At 35.4% G+C, this 25,851-nt stretch overlaps 3 protein-coding genes and 1 long non-coding RNA gene across 15 annotated transcripts; 1 reads left to right on the forward strand and 3 right to left on the reverse strand.

Annotated features, from left to right (window-relative positions):
* Positions 1 to 1,012: 1,012 nt before the first annotated feature.
* Positions 1,013 to 8,598, reverse strand: LOC140887304 (uncharacterized). 3 transcript variants are annotated; one of them, XR_012151788.1, is made up of 4 exons: positions 8,166 to 8,598; positions 5,461 to 8,063; positions 2,795 to 3,033; positions 1,013 to 1,337 (listed from the first exon to the last, which is right to left on the reverse strand). It is a non-coding gene; the product is annotated as an uncharacterized lncRNA (long non-coding RNA). The 3 variants fall into 3 exon arrangements; XR_012151789.1 differs by having other exon boundaries at positions 7,848 to 8,598; XR_012151787.1 differs by having other exon boundaries at positions 5,461 to 8,598.
* Positions 1,357 to 5,061, forward strand: LOC140887303 (cytokinin dehydrogenase 9-like). Its single transcript, XM_073294468.1, has 5 exons — positions 1,357 to 2,543; positions 2,751 to 2,878; positions 2,967 to 3,227; positions 3,351 to 3,613; positions 3,705 to 5,061. Exons 1-5 carry the CDS (start codon positions 1,943 to 1,945, stop codon positions 4,024 to 4,026), a joined length of 1,575 nt encoding a protein of 524 aa, XP_073150569.1. The 5' UTR covers positions 1,357 to 1,942; the 3' UTR covers positions 4,027 to 5,061.
* Positions 8,599 to 9,804: 1,206 nt separating the features above from the next.
* Positions 9,805 to 18,708, reverse strand: LOC140886828 (calcium-transporting ATPase 4, plasma membrane-type-like). 4 transcript variants are annotated; one of them, XM_073293699.1, is made up of 7 exons: positions 18,293 to 18,706; positions 13,951 to 14,005; positions 11,937 to 13,864; positions 11,697 to 11,855; positions 11,101 to 11,272; positions 10,705 to 11,003; positions 9,805 to 10,402 (listed from the first exon to the last, which is right to left on the reverse strand). In XM_073293699.1, the coding sequence occupies exons 1-7, from the start codon at positions 18,467 to 18,469 to the stop codon at positions 10,085 to 10,087; spliced, it is 3,108 nt and encodes a 1,035-aa protein (XP_073149800.1). In that variant the 5' UTR covers positions 18,470 to 18,706; the 3' UTR covers positions 9,805 to 10,084. The 4 variants fall into 4 exon arrangements, with proteins under 4 accessions (XP_073149800.1, XP_073149802.1, XP_073149801.1 ...); XM_073293701.1 differs by lacking the exon at positions 18,293 to 18,706 and adding an exon at positions 16,633 to 16,863; XM_073293700.1 differs by lacking the exon at positions 18,293 to 18,706 and adding an exon at positions 14,176 to 14,327.
* A 2,243-nt stretch (positions 18,709 to 20,951) lies between these two features.
* LOC140886727 (zinc finger CCCH domain-containing protein 53) lies at positions 20,952 to 25,447 on the reverse strand. 7 transcript variants are annotated; one of them, XM_073293475.1, is made up of 11 exons: positions 25,138 to 25,447; positions 24,873 to 24,971; positions 23,529 to 24,617; positions 23,269 to 23,421; positions 22,980 to 23,165; positions 22,810 to 22,895; positions 22,244 to 22,495; positions 21,998 to 22,154; positions 21,674 to 21,892; positions 21,499 to 21,572; positions 20,952 to 21,406 (listed from the first exon to the last, which is right to left on the reverse strand). In XM_073293475.1, exons 3-10 carry the CDS (start codon positions 24,434 to 24,436, stop codon positions 21,539 to 21,541), a joined length of 1,995 nt encoding a protein of 664 aa, XP_073149576.1. In that variant the 5' UTR covers positions 24,437 to 24,617; positions 24,873 to 24,971; positions 25,138 to 25,447; the 3' UTR covers positions 20,952 to 21,406; positions 21,499 to 21,538. The 7 variants fall into 7 exon arrangements, with proteins under 7 accessions (XP_073149576.1, XP_073149577.1, XP_073149580.1 ...); XM_073293476.1 differs by having other exon boundaries at positions 24,868 to 24,971; XM_073293479.1 differs by having other exon boundaries at positions 24,858 to 24,971.
* Positions 25,448 to 25,851: the final 404 nt, after the last annotated feature.

Raw genomic sequence — 25,851 nt, forward strand, 5'->3', positions numbered from 1 at the left:
GAGAGGGAACATATTTATCCAAAGTTTGAAGATTTTGATCAACTTTTATTATCTACTTTCATCAGCTACATCTTTTTCGTCGCGTGACGAATGCTCGATTTCATGATAACCATGGCTAGGGTTGCAATCAAACGCAAGTTCACTGCTTCGCTCGAACACTCAATAATTAAACAGTAAATCTCAAACCTTTTGAACTCGATCAGCTCATCAGTTAGGTTGGACGGAGTCGAGCTCGAATTCGACTAGCATTGAAAGACTGCATAAAAGAATATATAGTAGTAGTTTAGGTTGGCCAACATGGTTACGGCCAAACCATAACGAAACGAGCAGGTTGATTTGGCTGAGCCTCTCATTTGTAAACATCAATGTGACCCAACTGTCTCCATGATATGAATAATAATATGGTAAAATGTTGCTGACAATTGGGTCCAATGTTGTTCTTTCGAGGACAGAATAATATCTCTGATATAATCCCAACCCCATCAGTGAATCCAACTCAACCCACTGTCCCAACTTCACAAGATATATTTCTACATGGAGAAACCAAGAAAAAAAGGGATTTGAGAGTAGGGTATATTCTATCTTTGTTAAGTTTATGCCTTTTTTTAAGATAATTCAGGGAGTGGATTACAGCTCGGGGTTTCGAACTCAAAACATCGTCCTTTTGTTAGAATGCTGGTGTCACATGCCAAAGCTCGTGGCTAATTTATGGCGTTGAATAATCAAGAAATAGGTAGAAAAGATGATAAAATCAAGAATCTAAAAACATGTGAGTTGTGGGGGCAGCAATTGAATTGGTCCGTGTGCTGAGGTTTTTTTTTTTTTTTTTTTTTTGGTAATCTGGTTGAATTAATATTTGGTTTGTATGTAAAATATGGAAGCAAGACATTTTTGAAATATTTCAAACCAATATCAACCCAAATTATTTTGTTAAAAAATCAACTAGAACAATGGAGCTCGAATTTGAACTCTAATTCAAGCTCCTTAAGGTTAGAGAAACTTGAAGCTGGAATTAAAATATAAATAGAGATAGTAGTATTCAATTTATGGACAACAGTACGTTAAGCAAGCCTATAGCAGAGTTGTCTGTTTGCAGCCATAGAACAAACAAAAGAATTATATGCTTATGGTCCATTATGTTGCCTTAAACCTTGCCAACATTAATGCAAAGAGCAGAGTTTTCTCAGTTGTCTTTACCTTCAATTTTCCTAGGCCATGGCATTAAGCCAGAGGTCCCAACTCAACAAACAGCAACAGCAAATCTCTAGTCCAAGAAAACAAAACGGGCATTTCATCGAACTTCACGCGTCGTATCGACCGATGGTGAGACAATTCAGCTATAACAAATACAAGGAAGAGCCGTCAGTCCCTCTCACAAAATCTCAAGTTCAAGATTTGCAATATTTTCCTAAAGAAACGAAATATACAATACCAAGTCAATAAGCCACCACTTGAGCCAATATGTACAAGTGGATTACAAACAAGAAAAATTTAACACATTCCATAAATAGCAAAGGTCATCCTTAACATGGTAAATGAGGAATGGGATTGTAGATGGTTTTTTCTTTGATTGGGAAAAGGTGAAAATGTGGTGGGAACTGTGTGAAAAAAGTAAAGAAGATCTCTATGAAATCTTCCTTTTCTGTGACTTTTTATATTCAACTTGGCATGAGTAATTGTGTTTCTATTTTGTACACAAAAGAGCCCAAAAAGAACTAAAAAGAAACTAGAGAACCATCCATCCGAGTAGGCAGTCTACATACGGATTCTTCATACTGAAGATAGGTTGACCCTGCAACACAAAATTTCTCTTTAAATTCCCTCAACTCTTCACCCTTGGTTCTTCTACATCCCGACCCCTGCCTTTCAAAGTTCAAAAACACAAAAATTGGAAGCTTTTCTTTCTTTCTTTCTTTTTTTAGACATCTAGAAGCAAAGAAACATGAAACCAAGTAGCAGTAATATTTCTTTCAATAGAAATTCCATGCCTTTGATAGTATGCTGCATGGCTATCAGACTAAGCCTCTGTTTTTCTAGCCTCGAATCATCGCTAAGGGGACTACATATTCAGGGGAGTTTCAGTTTCGATGGAAATGAATTTGCAGCAAAAGATTTCGGAAACCAAATTCATTTCCTTCCTTCTGCGGTTCTACACCCAAAAAAAGTGTCCGATATCGCCACAATTATACAGCATGTCTGGCAAATGGGTTCAGGTTCTGGGCTTACTATTGCGGCGAGAGGACATGGACATTCACTTCAAGGTCAAGCACAAGCACCACAAGGAATTGTAATCAACATGGAATCACTAAGTGGGAAAGAAATGGCTGTTCATAAGGGAATATTCCCTTATGTCGATGTCTCGGCTGGCGAGCTGTGGATTAATATCTTGCATGAGTGCTTGAAACATGGATTAGCACCAAAATCTTGGACAGATTACCTGCATCTAACGGTAGGTGGTACGTTGTCAAATGCGGGAATCAGTGGACAGGCATTTCGACATGGGCCTCAAATCAGTAATGTTCACCAGCTTGAGGTTGTCACAGGTTTGTGTAACAAAAAATATATTATGGCATGACAGTAGATTGCTACATATAACACGAGTAGAAGTGCAGAGAGAATATTAGGTTGACAAAATCTCTGCTATATAATATGACCACTGAGACAGAAAATGGAACATATATATCTTCAAGTTTCTTATCAAATACCGTCTTTCTTCCATCAATTCTCAAACAATAATTAATTAAATGCAGGAAAAGGAGAAGTAGTAATTTGTTCGGAAGAGCAGAATGCTGACCTCTTTCATGGAGTTCTGGGTGGCCTAGGCCAGTTTGGCATAATAACTAGAGCAAGAATCGCTCTCGAGCCAGCACCAAAGATGGTAAAAATGCTGCATCCCTTGTCAACAATTATTTTCAATGTTTTCAATGGTCGAACGTTTCACAAGATTGTAATTCAACTTGCCACAGGTGAAATGGATTAGAGTTCTATATTCAGATTTCTCCACTTTTGCCAGAGACCAGGAGTATTTAATATCTGCAGAAAACACCTTTGATTACATAGAAGGTCTTGTGATCATAAACAAGACAGGTCTAGTTAATTACTGGAGATCATCATTCAATCCCCAAGACCCAACTCTAGCCAGTCAGTTCATATCTGATGGAAAGACATTATTTTGTCTGGAATTGACCAAAAATTTTAATCCACACGAGGCTGATACAATAGACATGGTGAGATTCATGAAAAACCATTAGTTTATCATTATTTCCGTTTTGAAATAAATATTAAGATTTCTGAGAGAGAGGAATCAGTCAAACGTATCTAATATCCAAAACATTTTTGGTCTTATGCAGGAGGTTGATTCCTTGTTGTCTCAATTAAACCACATCCCTTCAACGCTCTTTATTACAGAAGTTCCATATGTAGAATTCTTGGACAGGGTCCACACAGCCGAACTGAAACTACGGTCTAAGGGAATATGGGATCTTCCACACCCATGGCTCAATCTAATTATTCCAAAAAGCCAAATAAACATCTTTGCTGATGTTGTCTTCGGCAACATTTTAACGGACACAAATAACGGACCAGTCCTCGTCTACCCAGTCAATAAATCAATGTAAAGATCTCACTCAAAAACTCACAGACAACCAACGTATAAAGCTCTTTCATGTAGTTTTGCCAATAAATCAATGATAATTTATTTTCAGGTGGGACAATAGAACTTCATTTGTACTTCCAGAGGAAGACATTTTCTACCTGGTGGCATTTCTTCCACATGCAGTTCCCTCATCCACAGAACATGACGGCTTACAATATATCCTAGGTCTAAACAAAAAGATTTTAGATTTCTGTGAGGCAGCCAACTTAGGAGTAAAGCAATATCTGCCTCATTACACGACACAGGAAGAGTGGAGAGCGCATTTTGGTCTACGGTGGGATATCTTTGTACAAAGGAAGTTAGCCTACGACCCTCTAGCAATACTTGCCCCAGGGCAGAGAATTTTTCAGAAGGACGTATCCATTTTATGACAGTCAACCTTGGTCATTTAGAAAAAAACTGCCTACAGGATGTGCAAACAGCTCAAAGGTTACAATCAATTCTCCGCAATCTAACGTGCAGACCAAGGGGTTCACCAAATTTTAGAAAAAGGTCTAGTTTATTATATTGATAGGATAATGGAAGTTCAATATTTTTTCCCCAGTTCTTGGGAATGTATAAAGGTCGCCGCTGGTTAAATTCTATTGAATTTAAAGAATTATAATCAATTATTACATAAAAATGGTATGCTGTCATATTCAATGTCAAAAGCACTGGATTGATTCTAAAACTTTAGCGCCATCATATTACTGGAAGGCAATTCTTTAAGCATCAATTTCAATGACATGATTGAAGCATTACTAGACAAATGTGAACCTGCTCAATGTTCAAATTTTTTGAATCTCATTGAAGTTTACTGAACCCAATGGCTAGGACTAACTTTCACATAAAACGGCAAAAGCTAAAGCCACCCCTCTGCTCAACGCCCTTCCTGAACCTTGAAACAACCTAATTTTAACTTCATCTAGATACATATGAAGCTGGAAAATATAAATTATACACTATAGACAACAATTTTCAATTGTTTCAGGGAAAAACTAAAAGTACAATGCAACTCTGCATCTAGCATAGGGTAAACCTCAAACGATATCTCAACTCTACCATATCTTTCCTTTCTTCTACAATATCACAATCGCTTTTAGACATAGAACTAATTGCAACTGCTACATCTACCGGAGCACTGTATGCTCAATGACCCAAATAAAAATGTTTAAATACTGACTTAATCACCCCTATAATTTAATATGTTCTCCCGGGATTTTTCAGACGATCAGAATTGAAAAAACAAACTCAGCGTCTACTTTACACTTCCATCATCCTGTTGGCAACAGGTTATTGGGGAATCAATATAAAGTTCAATGGGATAAAACAAATGAATAGCCGATTTACATAATTTTAAGGGCCACATATGAGATATTGAGCAGTCAGAAATTTCTGCCATTCATTAAACAATGGAAATGGCATGATAGACTGACCTGTTGAGCCACTACTCAAGTAGCTCAATACCCATTCTATTTATCCACAGTACCTTTAAAATTATGAAACAAACATTTCCATCATCAAGATCCATTGTTCAATTTAATCTGCGCATAACACATATTTTTAGATCAACTCAACGCTTCAAGCGTTTTTAAGAAATGCTCAAGGCATACACACACACACACACGCACATGAAGCGCCGCTTAAGTTTTGAGTACAGCAAGATTTTTTCATGAGAACATTTGTCTCGCAGAACTTCTAAATTGAACACTCGAGAAATCATTTGATGATGGAGAGCACATAATCTACAGCCACTCACATCATATTATATGATGTCATACATATAGTGGAACATAAAAAGTGAAAAAGGCATAGATTCTTCATACCATTTTTGGATGGTGGAATGTACAGACTTCAGAATTGAAGGTACATCACCAACATTTCTTTTTACCTTGATTGGAGGATTGTCACTTTCATGTAGAATATCACTGTCCGTTGCTTTTGTGGTGCCAGAATCAAACATTGTTGGTGAAATGGACTCCAATGGAAAATTCAGAATCTCAAAACCATGATACTCAACTCGTTTTATAATTGCCAACTTAAAAAGAGACGTAAGCAATTGATTGCACTATATCATGCAGCGGCTGGATAATTTGAGGAACAGACCCTATGCATCCTTTTATTAAAATTACACTTGAAAGGCACAAAGGCTCTTACAAGTCGAGATCTCTACGTGGCATAATTTTCTTCAGTTACATTGAACCTAAAATATTGCCTTAGTGTACCTCATTTCAATATTACTGAAAAGAATATTACTCATCCACTTTTCCTCATAACTAAAGTCCCAACAGTTCGTGAGTAGAGGTTCCACGAAATGCTTCTTGCACACTATTTACAGAGTACCAGCGACAAGAATAGCAAAAGATCAAATGAGTAATGGTCGTCTTTATGTTCTCACAGCAGATTTATGTCAGGTCCGGAAGCTCTTGTCACAGTTTCATCTTAAAATTACTAAAAAGGCTTAGAATCATACCACGATTTCTCGCCAAATCAAATTCTTTCTATTGCAGATAAGGAGAATTTTGCCTCAAGCTAAAAGTTCATCTAGCACTTCAGTTTTCAATTCTTGTCAATTAGTTAAAGGAAGCCTGCATGCACTTTACACAAACAAGAAAAGAACGCAACAAATCCCTGCATAAATTTTTATGCATCTAGAAAGCTAAAGATATATAGCAAAAGACCTAAACTGAATCTAGAATTAACAGCACGCCAGAAAATTGGATTATCACGGCACTGATTTCACCGAATACCTGTAGACAGTTTGGTATTTAACAATTTGTATCTTGTGGCTAAGGAAGGAAGTTCCGGTGGCAAAAGATAGTAAAGGTTAATTTTGTTTCCTGACTGCAGTTTCGCTATAGCTGATTGGTGGAATGGATTTCATTCAGATGTGTAGCGGTCCATTTCATAACTTCCAACTGGAAATTACAAACTTGTTATGAGTAAGAAACATGCCAAGCATGAGAACCACAAAAAAAGCTCCAGAAGTCCTCACCAAAAGTAGAGTTAGGACATAATGTATGTCCAAGTCCTCAATGTCCAAAAACAAGTATCAAGTTCTAGGGTTCCACGTACTAGGACAACAAACAACTATTATCCTCCTTGAGCATCAAATTCAGAACCAATTCAACCAAGGTCAGAATCCTAACCACAGATCCAACTCAGAATCCAAGGACAACTTTCAAGGAGCAACCACAAAACAAGCTCCAGAAGACGTGATTCAGGAACAGCCAATTGCCTTTGTTGAGTAGTTATGTGAACCAACGTGCAGGATGTGAGAGATAGTTTGGTTTCTTATCTAAAGCTAACAGGACGCAAAATTTTTTATTCCCAGCTCCTTAACCTACATCTTCCTCCATTACAATTAATAATTAACTGTAGAAACACCTATAATTTGAGAAGAAGGAAAACTTTCTATGAGGATATGACCAGAGAAGCATATTTTGCTTCAGAGGAAATAACCAGTAAAAATATTTTGATGGTGTCCTGGAGATCGAGAATTCAGAACATGAAAAAGTAGTTATTCCAAGGCAGTTATCAAACAGAAGCCAATAACAACAAAGATCGAGTTTTGAACCCCCTTCACAGTCGATCAAGTAGGATCTTCACCTTCCTGCAGCAAAGTATCCAGTTATTTTTGGTCTTTCGAGAACCACAGCTAAGAGATGTCCGAAAGACATTGCAATTCGCTGTTTACTCCCACACACAGGAAATAATGAACATAGGAAATAACGAAGTGTCTCAAAAGCATACTCCTGGAACATAAAGAAGCCAAGATATGGATACCACCATACCTTTGGAAGGATAGAGGTCAAGGGAGAAGGAGATGTATAAATTTACTCAAAAACACTCAGCGGCAAAACCAGAGTAGAAATAACAGAATTTTATTCAGATAGTTTGACATGAAATGAGAACAATGAACCATCAGAGAATGTGCAAACTAAAAGAAATAAAAAAAAAACATAACTTCAAATTCCAGTTCTCACAAATTAGGAAATTAAAGCTCTACATCGGTCACAATTCAAGCTATTTGTCTAAACTTTGAGTCAGTTTATGCACTCTCTGAAGAGGTCTCATTTCAAAACTGAGATCGGAGTGGTTAAGTAACTTAAAATGCACCAGGTTGTTATTAGTTGAGAGTTCTTTGGATATTACAGGCTATTGTGACACAGATTGAGTTATTTGTCTAGTGACTAGAAGATCTTTAACTCACTATTGCATTAAATTGCTTAACTCGCTGGTAAGTGGTATCCTGGAGAACAAAGAAACAGAGTAGAGTTTCTGCTGAAGCCGAATAATGAGCAATGGCCGCAACAACTTGTGAGATCATCTGGATAAGAGGCATACTAAAGGACATGTGAGTTGAGTTCAAAGACGCTGCTGCACTCTTGTATTGCGAGTTGCGACAACGAAGCTGCTATACAAATTGCTGCAAACCCAATGTTATCTAATCAGACAAAGGATCAAGATTTGTTCTTTACTTTCTCTTCAGTATAATACAAGTACTCCAAACTTTACAACCGTAATTCACCTTGATGTGAATGAGATGGAGAAAAAGATTCAGAGACATTGCAATAAAGTTTCTTTCTCCACATTGATGATAATAAAAGCACAATAAGAAGCACAATCCGAACAAATTAAAGAAGAAACAGTGATTCATCTACATGTGCGTAGAAAAAAAACAAGGAGATAGTAATGGCCCAAAATAATAATAATTTTTGCTTGTTAAATATTAAAATGGTGTATGATTCAATTGCACGCTACAAATCAGCAAACGGCCAGGGAAACTAGAACGCATGGCTATATTGAAAGTACATGCATTGTGCAGTCGAATTTCGAAGAGGGAATTGTGCGAGCGAGCAGGAACCCTATGAAAATGGAGGGGAATCTGAATCGCTGTTCCATTAGAGCGACGGGAGTGATAGAAGCAACGCAACAGGGGAAGTTATAACTTTAGGCAATGGAACCACACGTGTGCCGGTGATACAAGTCGGGGTCGGTTTAGAGTTTGAGATAGCTTTTTAAAAGCATTTTTTAGATTTTTCGTTAATAAAAAATTAAAATTAAATTTTGTTAATAAAAAATGGAGAATTGATCTTTATAAGCTATTTTAAACACTAACTTAGACTACTGTTTTAGTTTGGGATTAGCATAAATTTTTTGTGAGATGAAGATCACTTATTTATTTCCAATCATAAAAAAATAATACTATTTTTCGTTCTCGTGTAGAAATTGGATTTTTTTTTTCATGAAAAGTATATAGATTTTATATGTTTTTAATTTAAATCAAGATTATATTTCTACTCATAAAAAAGGATATATAATGACTAATTTTCATCTGTAAATATATTATACTTTATTCTGCTATTACTGTTTTTTCATAATATTGTTATCTTTAAGAGTGAAAATTTAATACTGTTAAAAAAAAAAAGGAGAGAGAGAGAGAGAAAATTTAATAATAAAATAATAATTTAAACATGAAATTAGAGAAGTTTTGCTCTTGGATATTCTGGAAAAGTATCTAGGAAAATATATATTAGGAGTTTGTAAGGAAAATATATATTAGGAGTTTGTAAGGAAAATATAATATATGTTTATATTTTGTTGTAACATATACATATTGATTTTACTATATGTATCATGTAGTACAAGGAATTTATTAGGCTTTCTTCTTCTTTTTTTTGACGGTCTCTTTATTAAGCTAGTGATATTGAAACGTTTTAAAATTATTTTAACAATGTGTGAGGTATTTAAAATTTTTAAATATGGTTAATTTTGTAATTAAAACTTGATACAATAATATGACATTTTTAGAAACGACAAAAATTGAATTTAAATATTGATTTAATAGAAGACAAAATGATGATATACTTTACAATAACATATGTAAATTTAATTGTATTTTCGAAGAACATAAATATATTGATAATCAAGTATAACATCTAAAATCAATCACATCGTCTTCTATCCAAACATCATCCCAATATTGTTGTAGTAATCCAACTCGAGTAGCCTTACGATGCTAAGCTCTTTTCAAACGAATAAAATAATGAGATTGCGTTCGGATTGAAATATTTGAATTCGAGTTTGAAAAAAAAAAATTGAAATGACACATTGATATGAATTTGAAATTATACATAAAAAAATATATAATAACTGACTCAAAAAAATATAATAATAATTAAATGTGGATTTCAAATCATTGGCAAATGGATTTAACCAAACAAATAGATGGACTTGTTGTCATGATTCGAAAGTTTCAAATCCATCGATCCAAACGCAATCCGAAAGAAATTTTAACACAATCCGAAAGAACTTTAAAGTGACAGAAAGCAAGAATCCCTCACCAGTTCCCTTTCCTTGTCTGTGTAGATTTGCACTCAACTTGGATCATCTACTCAAAATTTAACTCACATATCTTTTGAAAAGAAAAAAAAATTACTTTCTTCTTCAAGCTCGATCCGGTCCAGATGGCAACGGTTCATAGCCATCATGATGATGCACGGCTATTCCGGTACTCTTAGGCATTGAAACAGGGATGCATTTGAGAACAATGGCAACAAGCAAACTTCCTGCTCCTAACCCAATGCTCACAATCCATAATTCTCGCCCCAACGGTATGGTATCGGCGAAAGTACCCAAGAATTCAACTATTATAACTTGGAACGTCACTGTGGATGCCAAAATAAGCATGAACATCCCGCTGCTGAGCATGCCCCTGAGTACGTTTATCTTCTCCATGTCGCGGCTGTTGATTTCATTGAATATCTAGATTTGTTTTGGGAAAACAGTATCAAATTAGCACAAACATTAGATGTCTAAACAATTTAAAATGAAAAATGTATAGTTGTGGTTGATGGGGAGATTCTTTAATCTTATCGCCATGGACTCGGTCCCCATTCCAAGCAAGTAGTTCAGAAACTGTCAGCAAAGTTATGTTAAGCGTGAAACTTGCATTTATTCATAGTCGAGGCCTCGAGGGAGGCAATATTTTTCTACTTGTCGTGCTGTTGTGTCCGAGTCAGATTCTTGGTTAATGGTATAAAAGTCTCATATTGTAGAGGCTATACCTGGCAAAAAACAAAGGTGTTGAAGATCAGAGTGTTAAGAGTTGCATCTGAATCTTGATCATTGAGTTTGAAGATCCTTTTCCCATTAAACAAGAGAACCCCGAGCACAACCAACTGATAAAAACTCTGACCAATTATATTTCTCCACATAACTTTTGTTATCAAATTCACGTTCCTTCCCACAGGTGATCTTGTCATCAATCCGTCATGTGGGGGTTCTGTGGCAAGTGCTAATGCACCAAGTGTATCCATTATCATGTTTACCCAAAGCAACTGCACAGCAGTAAGTGGTGCAGAACCTGCAGTAATGTAAGGTCTCTGTCGATATTTAGATACCGTATAAGATTGCGAGATAAAATAAGGCCATTCCAAGAATGATTCTTGAACGAATTATACCTGTGATACATGCTGAAGTAAAATTTGTCATGAGAGCCACGACGTTTACTGTGAGTTGGAACTGGATAAATTTTTGGATGTTGATGTATACCGCCCGGCCCCATTTTGCTACATTCAAAATGGTTGTGAAATTGTCGTCCATTATCACCACGTCAGCACTTTCTTTAGCAACCTGAGGATGTTAAAAAGCTCTCGTTATTGAGGATACAGAGCAAAGACAAAATTTGTTAGGGAAAAGTTGAGAAGTGCTTCCTAGAAGCTCTCCTAAACACTACCGTAATCTTGATCTTATTGGTGCAAATGGGTCAAGATTTTCATGGTTTCAGGTTCATATTCACATAAAAATTATCGAGCTTGAGCTTCAGAATGATATCATTTTCTTTAGAAACCGGAAGATGATGCAGAAGTTTCCTTTATATCGTGAAATTAAAAAAACGATCCCTCAACTTGACTTGCATTCCAGAGTATGTAAAGGATCCGAGCTTTTACAAATGTTGAGGGTTCAAATTTACATTTAATTATCGAGTTTGTGGTTGAGTATGATAAACAGACTATAGAATTTTCACCGCTTGTTGAGTTCCTAAAGAATTACAAACCTCAGTTCCTGCTATACCCATGGCCAGTCCAATATCTGCCTCATGAAGTGCAGGAGCATCATTAGTTCCATCACCAGTCACAGCAACAACCTCTTTAAATTCTTTCCTCAAAAGGGTCACGAGTTTGTGTTTATCCAAAGGTAAAGACCGTGCCATAACCTGCAAAATTGATTTTTTCCAAAGGATTACCAATAATCCTGCATTGTCACACTGAATTAGTACTAGAGACTAATGTCAAACCTGTAGTTTTGGTATTATCTCCTGCATTTCCTGCATACTTTTCTCCCGAAAATCTGGGCCTTCTATTGCTATGCCATCATCTGTCAATATACCACATTCTCTAGCTATGGCCTTGGCTGTATAGATGTTATCTCCAGTCACCATTCGCACGATAATCCCAGCATTCAAACAGGTTTTTACCGCTTCTTTTACACCAGGACGCACTGGATCCTTAATCCCAAGTACTGCTAAAAGTGTGTAGTTATCATCGGGGATTGATTCGTCGGATGATTTTTCCATATCCTTAAAAGCTATGCAAAGTGTTCTAAGAGCTTCACTGGCAAAACAATTAATAACATTTGTGATGTCCTCTTTCTGTTCATGAGATAAAGGCACTGATTCCCCCTTCATTCCTACAATCCTGTCACACATTTCAAGAACGATTTCCGATGCGCCTTTAAGAAACACCTGATTCCCACCACCAGAATTCCCCACCAGAACTGACATTTTCTTCTTGACAGAGTTAAAGGGTTCTATTTTCAAGATTTTAAATTCTTGTTTTCGCGCATCAAAGTTCTTTTCAAACAGCAAGCCAAACTCGAGCAATGCCGTCTCTGTTGGTGAACCTAGTATCTCTTTTTTCCCATCTTTACCATACACAACCTCAGCTCCTGTATTTAGAAATAAAGCATTTACAAATGTTTTCATGATATCCTCAGATGCAAGAGACTTGAGAGCATTTCCATCTACTCCTTTAACTTCTCCACAGATCCAAATTCTCGAAACCACCATATGATTTGTAGTCAATGTTCCTGTTTTATCAGTACAAATACAAGTAGCAGAACCCATCGTCTCACAAGCTGATAGATGCCTAACCAATGCCTTATCATTCATAAGTTTCTTCATTGCAAAAGCAAGACTCAAAGTCACTGCTAAAGGAAGCCCTTCTGGTACGGCAACCACAAGAATGGTAACAGCAATAGCAAAGAAATTCAGAATGTTCACCACATCGGCTATCGACCATTTCATGAAGTGACCATGCATCACCTTTTCAACTAAAAACCGAGCTGTCAGAACAAGAAAAGTTAAAACCGAAAAGGCTAAACCGATCTTCCCAATAACGGTTGCAACCCCATTCAACTTCACTTGCAATGGCGTCTCATCTTCTCCACCTTCACTCAAAGTCACCATCAACCTCCCCCATTCAGTTCTCATACCGACAGATGTAACGAGCATTTTGCCCGATCCGTCCTGCACTTTTGTCCCAGATAACAAAAAAGGCCGATTCATGTCAATATTGACCGGCTCACTCTCACCCGATAAGCTCGATTCATCGACAGATAAGCTGTATCCTGATATGAAAATCCCATCAGCGGGAACCTGATTTCCTATGGACAGATTAACAATATCTCCAGCAACTAAATCATAAATGGAAACCTTCTTCCGACTCCCATTTCTAGTTACATGAACAATTATATTCCTTTTTTCCTTATCCAAATCCCTAAACTGCAAAGACTGTTTGTAATCACTAACGGCAGTAACAATGACAACCAAGAAAATACACGTGCTGATTCCAATCCCATCATACAAACCCTTGGGAAATCCTTCGGTTGCGATACCAACGCCAACCGATATGACAGCACAAACCATCAAAATGATCAGAGTCAAATCCTGCAATGCATCCCACACAAACATCCAAAACGATCTCGCAGGTTTTTCAAGAAACTTATTCACGCCATATATATTCTGCCTGTTCGAAATTTCACTCACCGATATCCCATTTTCAAGTGAGACTGAGAGTTTTCTCGATAACCCCTCGAGTCCTCCATGGGATTCCAATATGTTGATATCGTGTTTACGGGCGATCGAAGCAAGATCATCAGGATCAATTTCGAAACCAGCCTGCCTCACTTCCTCCGGGATATTGCGCCGTTCCGGTCGGTTCACAGCTGCGCTACAAAAGAAGTGGAAACTATAAAGGAAACAGAGGTAAAACCCATCAGAATTTAGCAAGCAAAAAATGCTTAAATCTTACCATCAATGAAATGCAGGGCGGCTTTTTGAACATATAAAGCAATTCGAATCTTTTCCTGGGAAAAAAGAAGAGAATTTGTATGATTTTCAACCTGTACAAAGCATCATGCATTTTCCTACTCTAATTCAGCAAATGCAGAGTATGTTGAGCAAGATCTTGATGTAATCAGTAATGCTTGGTGCATGAGTGTGGAATTGGTGATGAAATTGAGTGAATCATGAGTACCGTTTTCATTTTTTTCATTAATTTGATCCAAAAGTATATGAAGAAATGCCAAATTGAAGATAAGGAGCCTGAAAATCATTCTTCTTCTGAATCCAAGAAAGATTTTTCTTTGAATTAATTTTTCTCGAACTTGGTCAAATATATTTAATTGATTTTTATATTTCACTGGCTCTATCGTGGTTGAGACTCGAGTGGTTGGATTATTTATAGCACACATTAAGCCATAAACAAATTTGACAATTCAATAATCTATAATATATTGTTATTTTCGTACTTTTTTTTTCATTTGGACAAGTTATTATGAAATTTTTTTATAAAAATATATATTTTTAAAAAAATTATAAAATATTTTAACAGTTTTTTGAATAATAAAGATATATTCATATAACTATTCTACAAAAACATTTTTAGAGTTGAAAAGTTGTTTGAATAATCATTTTATAAAACATTTTAATTCTCATTTAACTCACTTTTTTTTATAAAATATAAAAAAAACATCTTTCAATTTTTCTTTAAAAATATATATATTTGGAAAATATTATTTTAAAATATATATTTTTAAAAACGTTTTACAAAAATAGTATACATAACATGTTTTAATTTTTTCACTTATAGAATATAAGAAATATTTTTAAAATATTTATTCAAAACGGACCTAAATTTTATAAGTTTGTAATAATTTATGTAATTTTTTATCATAAATAATATTTATTAGCATTTGTGTGGACAAAATATAAAAAGCAAGTTGGTGTGGTTTCCAAACGACCAACTCATATATTGTAGTAGGACCATTTTGTATAAGATCACAAGGACAACTAAATAATTGCTCAAAATTAAAGAAGCCGTTGAAAGAAAACAACTTGATTTATTTTCGAATATAAGATTCATAATATGAATGTATCAGTTGGTTTCATCGTTATAAACAAATATATATTGAACGAATTTGAGATTTCTAATTATTTGGTTTGCGATAACATAATTCTCTTGTTTAATTGTTTTATTCAATAGTTTGTTTGTTTAGAAAAATATGGAAAAATATATTACATAAAATCAAATTTATATATTCATTACTATTATTAAATGTAAACCCTTTAATGGTATGTAGGTGAATTTTTTTAAAAAAAAAAAATCTATAAATATCCCTTTAATTTTTCTCACATCACTCCTTTCTATATTACATTTCTCTTTAATTATTTAAAGAAACATTGAAAGATAATACGAATTTTTTAATATTTAATTTAATATAGTTACAAATATTTATAAATTTATGTTATTTGTTTATTAGAATAAATTAATTATGATTTAAAATTATAACAAAAACTTTTTATTTTACATACGAATATTATGCGACATGTGCGTTGATAAATAGTTTAGTTGCTCAATTAGAAATATAACCCTCCTCCACTAGCTAGTTTCTTAGATTTTTTACAATAATGGCTTTTTAATTTTGTAGACTGACCTCCATTTAGAATTATAATTTTTTTTCAAAATTATTGTGTTATCGTTTGATTTGAGTGATGAGATGAATAATATATAGATAAGTAATATATTGTAATAAAAATTAAATAAAAAATGATAGTTAATATAGTATTTGATTTGATTGATAGATTATAGTTTATTTGATTTGATTGATTAAATTTTATATAAAATAATAAATTACTATTTTATTATTTTAAAAATAAATAAAATATTAATAATATTATTTATAAGGGGTAATATAGTAATTTAAATTCAATGATTTGATTGATGTAAGATAAATTATTAATGATTTGATTGATATAAAATTAATAATTAATAGATGAATACATAATATGACGAGAAGAACGTGAGATTGTATGAGATAAGTTATACATAGAATAATAATACATTCAACCAAACGGTATGGAGTACTACTCAATCCCAAAATTACAATACCTCACAAAAAAATTCATTTTTATCATCATTCGTCACCTTCACCGATTGTTCATATAACTCTCTTTCTTTTTAAAAAAATATTCAATATTTTACATTTTCCTTGTTATTCTAAAAAATTTTGAGCAACCGAAAACATAAAAAGAAAATATTTGAGCAAATAATAACAACTTAATGATGTTTTCAAAAAGATTATGATGAATGGGGACAGAGGGAGAAGATATTCTTATTTCTTCTTTGTGTACCTTCATGGAGATAGTATTTCATTAAAAAGGTTAAGAATACAATAAGACTGAATAAATTGAAGAGACAAGGTTATATTTCTAGTGAAATGGAGGTTATTTATATATCCCTAGTTAGTACTTAGTAGTAGTTTATATATCATATAAAGACAATTTTGAAAAAAAAATGTTGATTTTTCTAGCGGCTCAACTATTATAATATATACATATATATATATATGTATTTATTTTCAAAAAATATATATATATATGTATTTATGAAAGTGATCAAAGAAACTTTATATATGTATTGTACACAGCTAACCTGCATCATCAAAGGATGGGCTGAAGGACGAAAATCTCTCGGACATGAATCTAAAATATTTGCACCTTTGTTTTATTGGTATTAATATATAGATGTTTGTATATATAATATGTGTGTGTGTGTGCGCATGGAAAGTTACTTGGCAAAAGGTCGTGTTAGTATTTGTGTGAATAACAGAAATGCGTGACAAAGAAGAGAAGATTTTAATTTTCGCAAATTCCAAGAAATTGCCCCGAAACAAGTCACGGGTATAAAAGTTGGACTTCAGATTACGTAAACACATGTACATTCGAGAATCCCTGAAAATATATCCTATACAAGTTTTGACTTTATAATACGTTAATATAAACTTTTTACATTAAATTACATTGGCGTCAATATTACCAATCGGTTAAACTTAAACATGCAAACGTGAAACAAGTGGGTCAGATCGAGTCGAGCTAGAACCAATGGCAGACCCAGAATTTAAAAACTACTCTGGCTAAAATTTTAGTCTCTATAATTATTTAACCTTTTGAATCAAACAATCCGGACTACTATCAAATTAATTCAAAAATTTTCGAAATTAATATATATAAAATTTTAAAATTTTTTCGGGCCCCCGGGTACAACTACACTTGGGTCCGCCCTTGACTAGAACTTAAAAAGGGTTATTTCACAAGGCTACTTGTGTGTGGGTTGGTCATGTCCTCGCCCAGGCCCGTCAGTGAACCGGTCGTGGTTAGACTCAAAGTCTCAAACTAATCGTTGATGAGATATAGTCATTGTACTTGACACTTAGCACACGGCAACATCTAATGACCCTTTAAATTCATAACCATCTGAATATAGATTATTCTATGTTATATTTGAAGTACTTTTCCTTTTATTATGTAGTCAAATTACAACTATTTAATCATTAACACACGTGTCAATTTTCATAAAAATATAAGAGTCTCACATGATCTAATGATATTGAAATAGGGGGTATAAACACTCCCGGTGTAACATAGACTAACCCTCTGAATATGAATACACATATTTAATGCTCAACAACTATGAGGAAGAATTGATATAAAATACATACATATAAGACCGGATCAATTTTATTTTTTTTTTTAAAAAGACCAATTCCCTTACACCTAAATCTTCCAGTATAATTAGCCGTGTTCTAAAATGCGACATTTAAGACTGCTTAGGCACTAAGCACTGTCCCGATTTCTAGACAATTAATGTTCAGAGTGTTATTACATTAATTGGTCATCTAGACCGCATAATCATCACCTAGGCTGCTCGAAATTCGCCTAGATTAATATATAATATATTTATTTCTAAAAATTTATTTTAAAAAAAACATTATTTTGCATATTTGCCATCAATTTTAGATATTTAGAATAAAAAGAAAAAAAAAACCATCTAAGCGGTGGATAATTAGGGGCGAGGACTTTCGAATCGAGACATTCTCACATTCATGAGAATAACATATCACTGGGTCAAATGGCCAACGGCGAGATTGAATGTTTTTGCTAAGACCAAAGATTGCGGTTTGGAAACAGTATAGCGAATGTAATTTAATTTGACATAAACCAATATAGAATGTCAATATATAGGTAATAGGTGCATCAAAAACTCAAAAGAATTTAAAAAAAAAATAATCATGTTCACAGAAAACAAAAAGAACCTGGATTTTTTTACGTTTGCGCTTCGCCTCCGCACGCTTGGCAAGATCAGCTACCATTCGGAATCGGCGGCGGGGATTCTTGACGAGCCAAACGGCGGATCTCCATCTCTTCAATGCTTCTTCCGATGGCCTTTTAGCATCGACCTCGAAATTATTCTTTAAATACTCCTCCATCATCTAACGATTAATAGAATCACGATCAAATATGGCTTCTCAAAGTTGCCATGCTTATTTCGAGATCAATTGTAATTGTGTCTTATAATCGATAAATTTCAATATTTTTGGTGCACAAAACATTGAGTGAGGATGGTGCATGTTTGAGAAGTGGATATGAGTTTATGGATTTGTACAAAATGAAGGAAAGAGTCGTTGAATCGTCCATCAAAATAGGCGGCCGGGAAGAAAGAGTAAAGAGATTTGCTGATACACATTAGTCCTACACTTTGCTTACAAGTGTTGTTGATTTTATGGACAATGATTCTTAGTTATATTTATTATTGTTTTATACATGTTCTTATTTTAGTGGATTTTTTTTTTGGTTATGTGAAACCGTAGATGTTATTGTTCGGTGTGCAGTGTGCTTTTTTTTTTGGACTAACACAATAGTCTGCAAATCAGGTCACGTTTTATATTTTCATAAATTTGCATGTTACAATAACCAATTTCATAAAGTTAACATACATTTTCTATGCATTCACCAGAATATTTTTAACACACATCTAAACTTAAATTATTGCTATTTTTATTTTCCCCAATATTGAATATACTCCTTTTTTAAGGGGGAAAAACATGAACATCAAAACCCAAACAAAACAAAAAAAGCTTTGCCGTATGATAAATTTTATGTGGGCTCCGGCGCGTCAACTTGCGACCTGGGCTATCGAGCCCGTGAATGAGAATATGAGATCACTAGGCCCAGCCCTAATGGGTGAATAATGACAAGTACTTTATCTTGTGATGGAACCCGTAATTCTAATAAAGTTGGAGGGCCAAAGAGCAGTTGTAGTAAAGTAATGTCACCCACCAAGGCACTATCCCCCAGATATTCTTTGGGTCCTTTGGTTCCCACATGTGCACGGGTAAATCTTTCCCCATTTGATTCTCAAAACACTTTATAATATATATATATATATATATATATATATATATATAAAAGATAGTAAATTTCATAAAATTTAACAACTTATTCTTTCACAAATATGAAGAAACACAAAACCTCCATCAAAGTGAAGTCATGTGTTCTATTAGGTCGAGTTGAGCATGCGCGCGAGCATCGGAGGAGAACAAGTTAGCTTGGTCGACTCGGAGTATCACATTTGTATGTGCATCGACGAAAAATGTTAGAAACAAAACAAATCGTATGGCACAACCAATATCAATATAAATCCAATTAAAATAACTATTAGTCAGCTTCAAGTAACTTTATAATTGAGGTTGACCGATTGATTTGCAACATGATCTTCATCTCAAGTTTAATTATATTGAATTTTTTCCCCCAAATAGACAATAGTTTGAGAGGATTATTTAAATAATTATAATAAAGAAAAATAGTGAACAGGGACGGGTCACATGGGCATTTGGTGGAATGGACCCAATCAACAGTGGACATAATATAGAGAACATATGCAAAGTCATCTCCCATGTGATGATGTGCTTCTTGTGACCCTCACCCTCTTTCAAAGGGGATTTATATTTTTCATATAATTTATGATTTTTAATATACGTACATACATATGTGTATATATACATATACATATATATCTTTTGCCGATAATTTTCAACGGGGGTACGAACGGTCCGGATCTCTTTGTAGATCAAATGATTTGATCTGCAATGATGATCCAAGCCATTCGATCTGACTTCAAGACAATGCCCTGAAGCCAGCATCGACAGATTCCATCTGCAACTAAGTGACAAAACTCCTGGACAATATAAAAATATTAAAAGCCATAATCATACTTGGAAAAGGACACAAATCATAGCCATTTTTTTAAGCAAAAAAGTCGAAGGACAATTTTCCTAATTTCTTCCTTCGTAATAATGACACTAAACGTACCCTACCCCCAATGTTTCCTAAGTTTGGTCTATACATAACCGAATAAATTTATCCTACATTTTTAACAAAAATGTAGATTAATATATCTATGTTCTACCTGGATTATTTAATTTTATTTTTTTTCTTATTTATACCATGAGTTTCTTTCGTAAAAAAAACAAAAAATAATGTGAAGTCTCATATTTTTATCAAAATTAATGTAAATATTGATGATCCAAAAACTTATATTTGACTACATACGTCATACCGCGTACATCAAAAGAAGAAAAATACTCCAACTTAAGCATAAAATAATTACAAAATATATACAAAAAAATAGTAAAATTCTAAAAAAATGTTGCCCCAAATGTAACATCACACTAGATTTTCATGATATTCTACACGACTCGACTCGAACTGCGTGAAAATTTAACTTTCAAAAATTACATGCAAAATTTTGAACCATTTTTTCTAATAAATACACCCCTAACCAAACAGAGGACCCATCACATTTCAAGTAAACGAGACCAAATATCTGAAACTCTGTTCGAAGATTCGACGTGCGAGTATTCAAGAGTTTCTGGTTAAGGTAATAACAGAAAGCAAGAAGAAAACACAAGGGGATAAATCTATATAATTTTCATGTAATAATATTATGTAATTATACTGATCAGCCGCGTAAAATATCCGCATCAGCTATACATGGACTTCAATTATATATAAGAGAATGGAAACCTCAAATTTTCTTGAATTATACAGCGGGAGATGGAAGCCATCAATGGCGACAGACAAAAGAAGAGAAAAATTACAGCTCCTGATAAAAAGTGTTATTCCTTTGAAGTTTTGAGTAAGATGAAGACTATCTTTTTATACCTGTGGTCCGACTTGAGAAAAAAGATGGCTGTCCCACTTTCTTTTACTGCCTTTTAATATATATGCATATTTTGTTTTGTAACAAGTAGTATAGTATTTATTAGTTAGGCGACGGTGACGGGGATGGTGATGGGGATGGTGAAGGTGGTGGTTATGGCGACGGCGGAGGTGGTGGAGGTGGTGCTTTACAGGTAAGAATCTTTATCCTGTAAAAAAAGAAGCCGGGGATATGGTTTCTTGAATTAGGTGAAGGAATAAATAAGTTTGATAAAGACTTGAATAATTGTTGGCATCTTACCTTTGAATAAGGTGGTTGGAGGGCAACAAGATATTTAAGCCTACATTCCAATGGTCTCATGACCAGAAGCAAACCTACATTAAGGTCATGTATGATTTTTCTAGTACTAATCAATGCTTTGCAATTATAGTTTAAGAAAATTATTAGAGTAATGTAAGAGAGAGTATAATGTTACCTAGGAACTTGGAAGTAACAGGATTTGAACGGAGCAACGTCGAGTGAAGTGGAGGGAAGAAAGGTTGGGCCGGCGATCATATTATCGTTCTTCAAAGCTGGTGTAGCTTTGAATCCATTCTCGTCGGCAGTCTGCGTCCCGCCGGTAGAGAAAGCCATTGTACAGTCACCAGCAGCGATCGATGAAGCGAAGGGGCTATCGGGGAGGTTGTGATCAGAGCTGTATTTTTTTAGTTTTAATTAACTTTAATCCATGGATGCATCATGCATGATATACTGGAATGGAACATCAGATCTACATCATTGGACTAGAGTGTGTCGATACCTTTCTTGTAAATCACATTCTTTAGAAGGGCTTTCCTTTCCGTTGTCGCTTTCGCTTTTGACAAAAGAATCTATGTTCACCGCGCTTTCGGTAGGATTAATGGCCTCATTGGCAGAAACATTTACCGGATTCGGAATTGTCCCATTCGGGATATTTCCTGCAATAACATAGTTCCACATGTTCAATCTCCATACATTGATTACCCAATCTTGGGAGAGAATGAGAGATCTAGTAAAATGGGAACACCTTCTAATTTGGCTTCCGGACTGCTACGATCAGAAAAAACCATGCTTTGATTGTAAAAAGTTGGCGAGTACGCGGACGGTGAAAAAAGGGCACCGGTGGAGAGGGTACGGTTGTGGCTATTCCTCTTGACATCAAGAAGCTGTAGGCTCATAAGTCTCCTATTCTGTAGTTCAATGGCTTGTTGCAAGTCAGCTTGTTCCTCCAATTTTCTCCTCCACAATATATCCTGTGTATTGTACAACATTCTCGCACCTAATGTGCGGCCAAAGATTATATTAATGTTCGAATGAGAAATTGCCATCTTGGGAAACCCAAAAAGTGAAAGTAAAACATATAAACATAGCGTTGAACCAACCATTAAGATCACGAGCTTTCGGAAAGATTAATTCATAAAATTATACCAAAGAGCCATGGCATTGCAAGTTCAAAAGCCTATGTGCAATCACGTTCACTCACACCGCGAAAGTACGCACATGCATGTAATTAATTCTTGGCTTATATTACCGAATGAAGGGGTCCAGCATAAAACAATTGTTTTGACCATCAATAATTAGTTCGATTCTTACCAAGGTGAAGATCGAAATGATCTCTAGATTCAAGACCGGTAGGGCTACCACAAGAATTGAATTCGCCTCTTTCCATTTGTTGTCTCCTGCAAAATTAGCAAGAATTCAAGAATCTTGCACCCTATACTAAACCAGAAACAAGTTAGGAATAAAAAGCTTAACAAATCCACCTATGCTTATCTGGGATTTTGCCCTTCTCTTTGTATGGCTTCACGAGAACTCGAGCATCGCACACGAAATGAGGATTACCCTTTGCAAGTATAAGCTTCACAGTTTCTGGATAATCAAATGTGACGAAGCCAAACATCCTCTTCTGCTGATACGGAATTCTCACATCTTGGACCGGCCCGAAGATACTTCAAGATCAAAGAAAAATGCATATAAATCAAGTCCCAAAAGTTCAAATAGCTTAGAAATGGAAGAAATCAACTTCATTTAGTTCAATTAAATATAATGCACCTAAAGTAAGTGGAAACATCTTCTTCTTTGAAAGTGCTGTCAGCTGGAAATGTCAGGTAAATTTGCCTTGAACCGGGATTCACTATTCCAAGATCGCCTCTTTCAAGCCTATTTCTGCTAGATTTATACATGCCTTCGCCCATCATTAATGCTCTGAAAAATAAAACGTAAAAAAGAAAGAATATATCAAGTAATCAAGAAAACAACCCGAAGATCAACAAGATCTGGAAGGCAAAACATTATTATTTTCTGCTACAAACCTTGCACCGTCGGCAGAAAATTGCTGCTGCAAGAGAAAATTCATGCATTTGCTTGTGGGCTGTGAAGAATAAGCAGCCTGCCGCTGCTGTTGAGTTGACTTCGACCGGAGCAAATCTTGGCACTGCTGCTCCATCATCTCAAACTTACTAGGTGAACCCACAGCCACAGCTCCGCCTTCCCCCGCCATAGAACCGCCACCGTCGCCGCCGTGGAGGAAGGGGCAGCTGGTACCATTCTTGCAGTACCCTCTAGCGTAATACAAACAAGGCTTCCACCCATACCCACCTCCCCCCAGATCATCGGGCCCCATGCAGATGTCATTCACAGAGCAACTCCTACGGTGGACCGCGGCGGCGCCAGCCCAGCTGCCGGCGTACGAAGGGAAGCAAACGGGGTCGCTTCCATCGTTCAGAAAAGACAACTGATCTTGGAGCTGAAGCTCGTCGATCAAATCCACCTCCCCACTCGTGTAAAAGGGAGTCGCAGCAGAGTTCATAGTAGATGGTGAGCTGCCATTAATGTAACCACCGGGACTGATTAAATCATCCGAGCTCTGAAAATCCGAGAAGCTGGAACTTATACTAAGTGGAGAAGGAAGATTAAATCCACCAAGAACTCTAGACGAAGCAGAAGAACAAGAATTCTGCCTCGAAAGAGATGACAAAGGGTTGCTATAAGTTGAAGGAGACAAAGGAGTTGAAGGGGAGTTGGATGACACTAAACCAAGTTCCTTTCTTGCTTTAAGAATCACAGAGTGTAGCAAAGATTCAGGCCCAAAAGCTAAGCGGATCAGTTCTTTCTCCCCATGATCTTGAATCAGCAAGACCCCCATGATTTTAGAAGCATTTTCAGGGTCCAAACTTTGGATCCTCTGAAAGACAATCTTTGTTGCTTCATATGGTTCCATGTTTCTTTTTAGGGTTGGTAGCAGATTTCACTCCAACCCTTCCCAAATTCTCTACCTTTATGTGAGTAAAGATTGCAAAAAAGCAAATGGGTGAAAAAAAAAAAAGGAAAAATCTTTCTTTTCTTGCTTCCACGCTCACACCCACCAGCTGTAAATTAGAGTACCATCAGTAGTCCACTACCTGCAGAAAATCATAAAAAGAAGAAAAGGCAAGTGTTAAATAAAGGAGTATTTCCCTTGAGGAAAAAAGGTAAAAGAAAAGGAAAAAAAATCATTCAAAGTTGCCTCTGCGCAAAAAAAAAAAAAACAGTAGTTGAATTTCTCAATGAAGAAATAAAATTAATTACACTGGCATCATCAAACACAGGCTGATGATGGCCGACGAAGATAAAAAGATCTCAAGCTTCAAGAAAATGATTACTTAAAAAAACCTCACAATCAAAACACAAAGATCAGCTTGCTCTGAAAACCAAGTATTTCATCTTTCTTCCTCATACTAGTACTATTTCTGCTTAATTTCTCCTCTCTTTTGCTCCTGCAGGTTTTTCAAATGTTTATCATTCAATGGGAAGTAAGTAACAAAAGCCAAACCACCGCCTTCTCTCCTGTGTCTTCAGGATTCAGCAGCAGTTTGACAGCAACAACAGCATCATGCACAGCACAGAACAATTAATTCAGTATTTGGAAAAAAAAGAACCCACCATGGATTCACCCTCGTGTTAAATGGGCAGTTGATAATTTCATTTCATTAAAAAAAAATGAAAAGAAAACAGTGACATCAATTCAAAAGCTGTAAAATTTATATTATCAAGAATTTACTGCACTTCTATCGTAATAAACATACATACATAGATGTGAACTATAATATAATTTCACCATCCTCTTTTTTTTTTTTTCTTTTGTTTTGGAAAAATATATATATTTAATTAATGAGGCGCTTGGAGAGTCGTAGGGTCGTCCTGTTGAGTGGGTTCAGATCTGTGTACAAAATAGTGCACGTTCTCTCTCTGACACACAAACACACACTATCTTCCATTTTTTCTCTTCTTTTTGAGCTGCTTCGGGCGGTGAACCCTTACATGCACACCCCTGCGCGTCACCACCACGCGTCAATGGTGCTTGTCTGGGTGGGCCATGGCCGTAGGCGGGTCCGGGTTTTGTGTACCAAATTAGTCGGGGATTCGGGTTTCCGTTAAAAGCCAATTAACACGTCTGATTTTATTACTAATACGTACTTATGCAAGCTGAATCGCCATTGCGTTTAGAGATTGCTTACACTTCTTAAATTTTGGTAGAGATTGATTGTATGAGGTCGAGTAAATTCAAGTCGTGTTTTGCCAAGTTCTACGTGAAGACTGTTGTGCTGGTTTGAATTCGAGGTAAACTGTATATCATTATTGTATGAATCAAGTTAT

Source organism: Henckelia pumila, chromosome 3 (assembly GCF_033568475.1).
Source record: "Henckelia pumila isolate YLH828 chromosome 3, ASM3356847v2, whole genome shotgun sequence".
NCBI classification, from domain to species: domain Eukaryota; kingdom Viridiplantae; phylum Streptophyta; class Magnoliopsida; order Lamiales; family Gesneriaceae; genus Henckelia; species Henckelia pumila.

What these genes read in the sequence shown, in the direction of transcription:
- LOC140886727 (XM_073293480.1), bottom strand. Translation starts at nt 24,436, where the DNA reads ATGGAACCATATGAAGCAACAAAGATTGTCTTTCAGAGGATCCAAAGT. An exon ending in AAAATCCCAGATAAGCATAG is followed by an intron (nt 22,896 to 22,979) that starts GTGGATTTGTTA and finishes CTAATTTTGCAG; the next exon opens with GAGACAACAAATGGAAAGAG. An exon ending in TCCGGAAGCCAAATTAGAAG is followed by an intron (nt 22,155 to 22,243) that starts GTGTTCCCATTT and finishes ATGTTATTGCAG; the next exon opens with GAAATATCCCGAATGGGACA.
- LOC140887303 (XM_073294468.1), top strand. Translation starts at nt 1,943, where the DNA reads ATGAAACCAAGTAGCAGTAATATTTCTTTCAATAGAAATTCCATGCCT. An exon ending in TCGAGCCAGCACCAAAGATG is followed by an intron (nt 2,879 to 2,966) that starts GTAAAAATGCTG and finishes AACTTGCCACAG; the next exon opens with GTGAAATGGATTAGAGTTCT. An exon ending in AGGCTGATACAATAGACATG is followed by an intron (nt 3,228 to 3,350) that starts GTGAGATTCATG and finishes GGTCTTATGCAG; the next exon opens with GAGGTTGATTCCTTGTTGTC.
- LOC140886828 (XM_073293699.1), bottom strand. Translation starts at nt 18,469, where the DNA reads ATGATGGAGGAGTATTTAAAGAATAATTTCGAGGTCGATGCTAAAAGG. An exon ending in AGATAATACCAAAACTACAG is followed by an intron (nt 11,856 to 11,936) that starts GTTTGACATTAG and finishes TCAATTTTGCAG; the next exon opens with GTTATGGCACGGTCTTTACC. An exon ending in ACACCTTTGTTTTTTGCCAG is followed by an intron (nt 10,403 to 10,704) that starts GTATAGCCTCTA and finishes AAACAAATCTAG; the next exon opens with ATATTCAATGAAATCAACAG.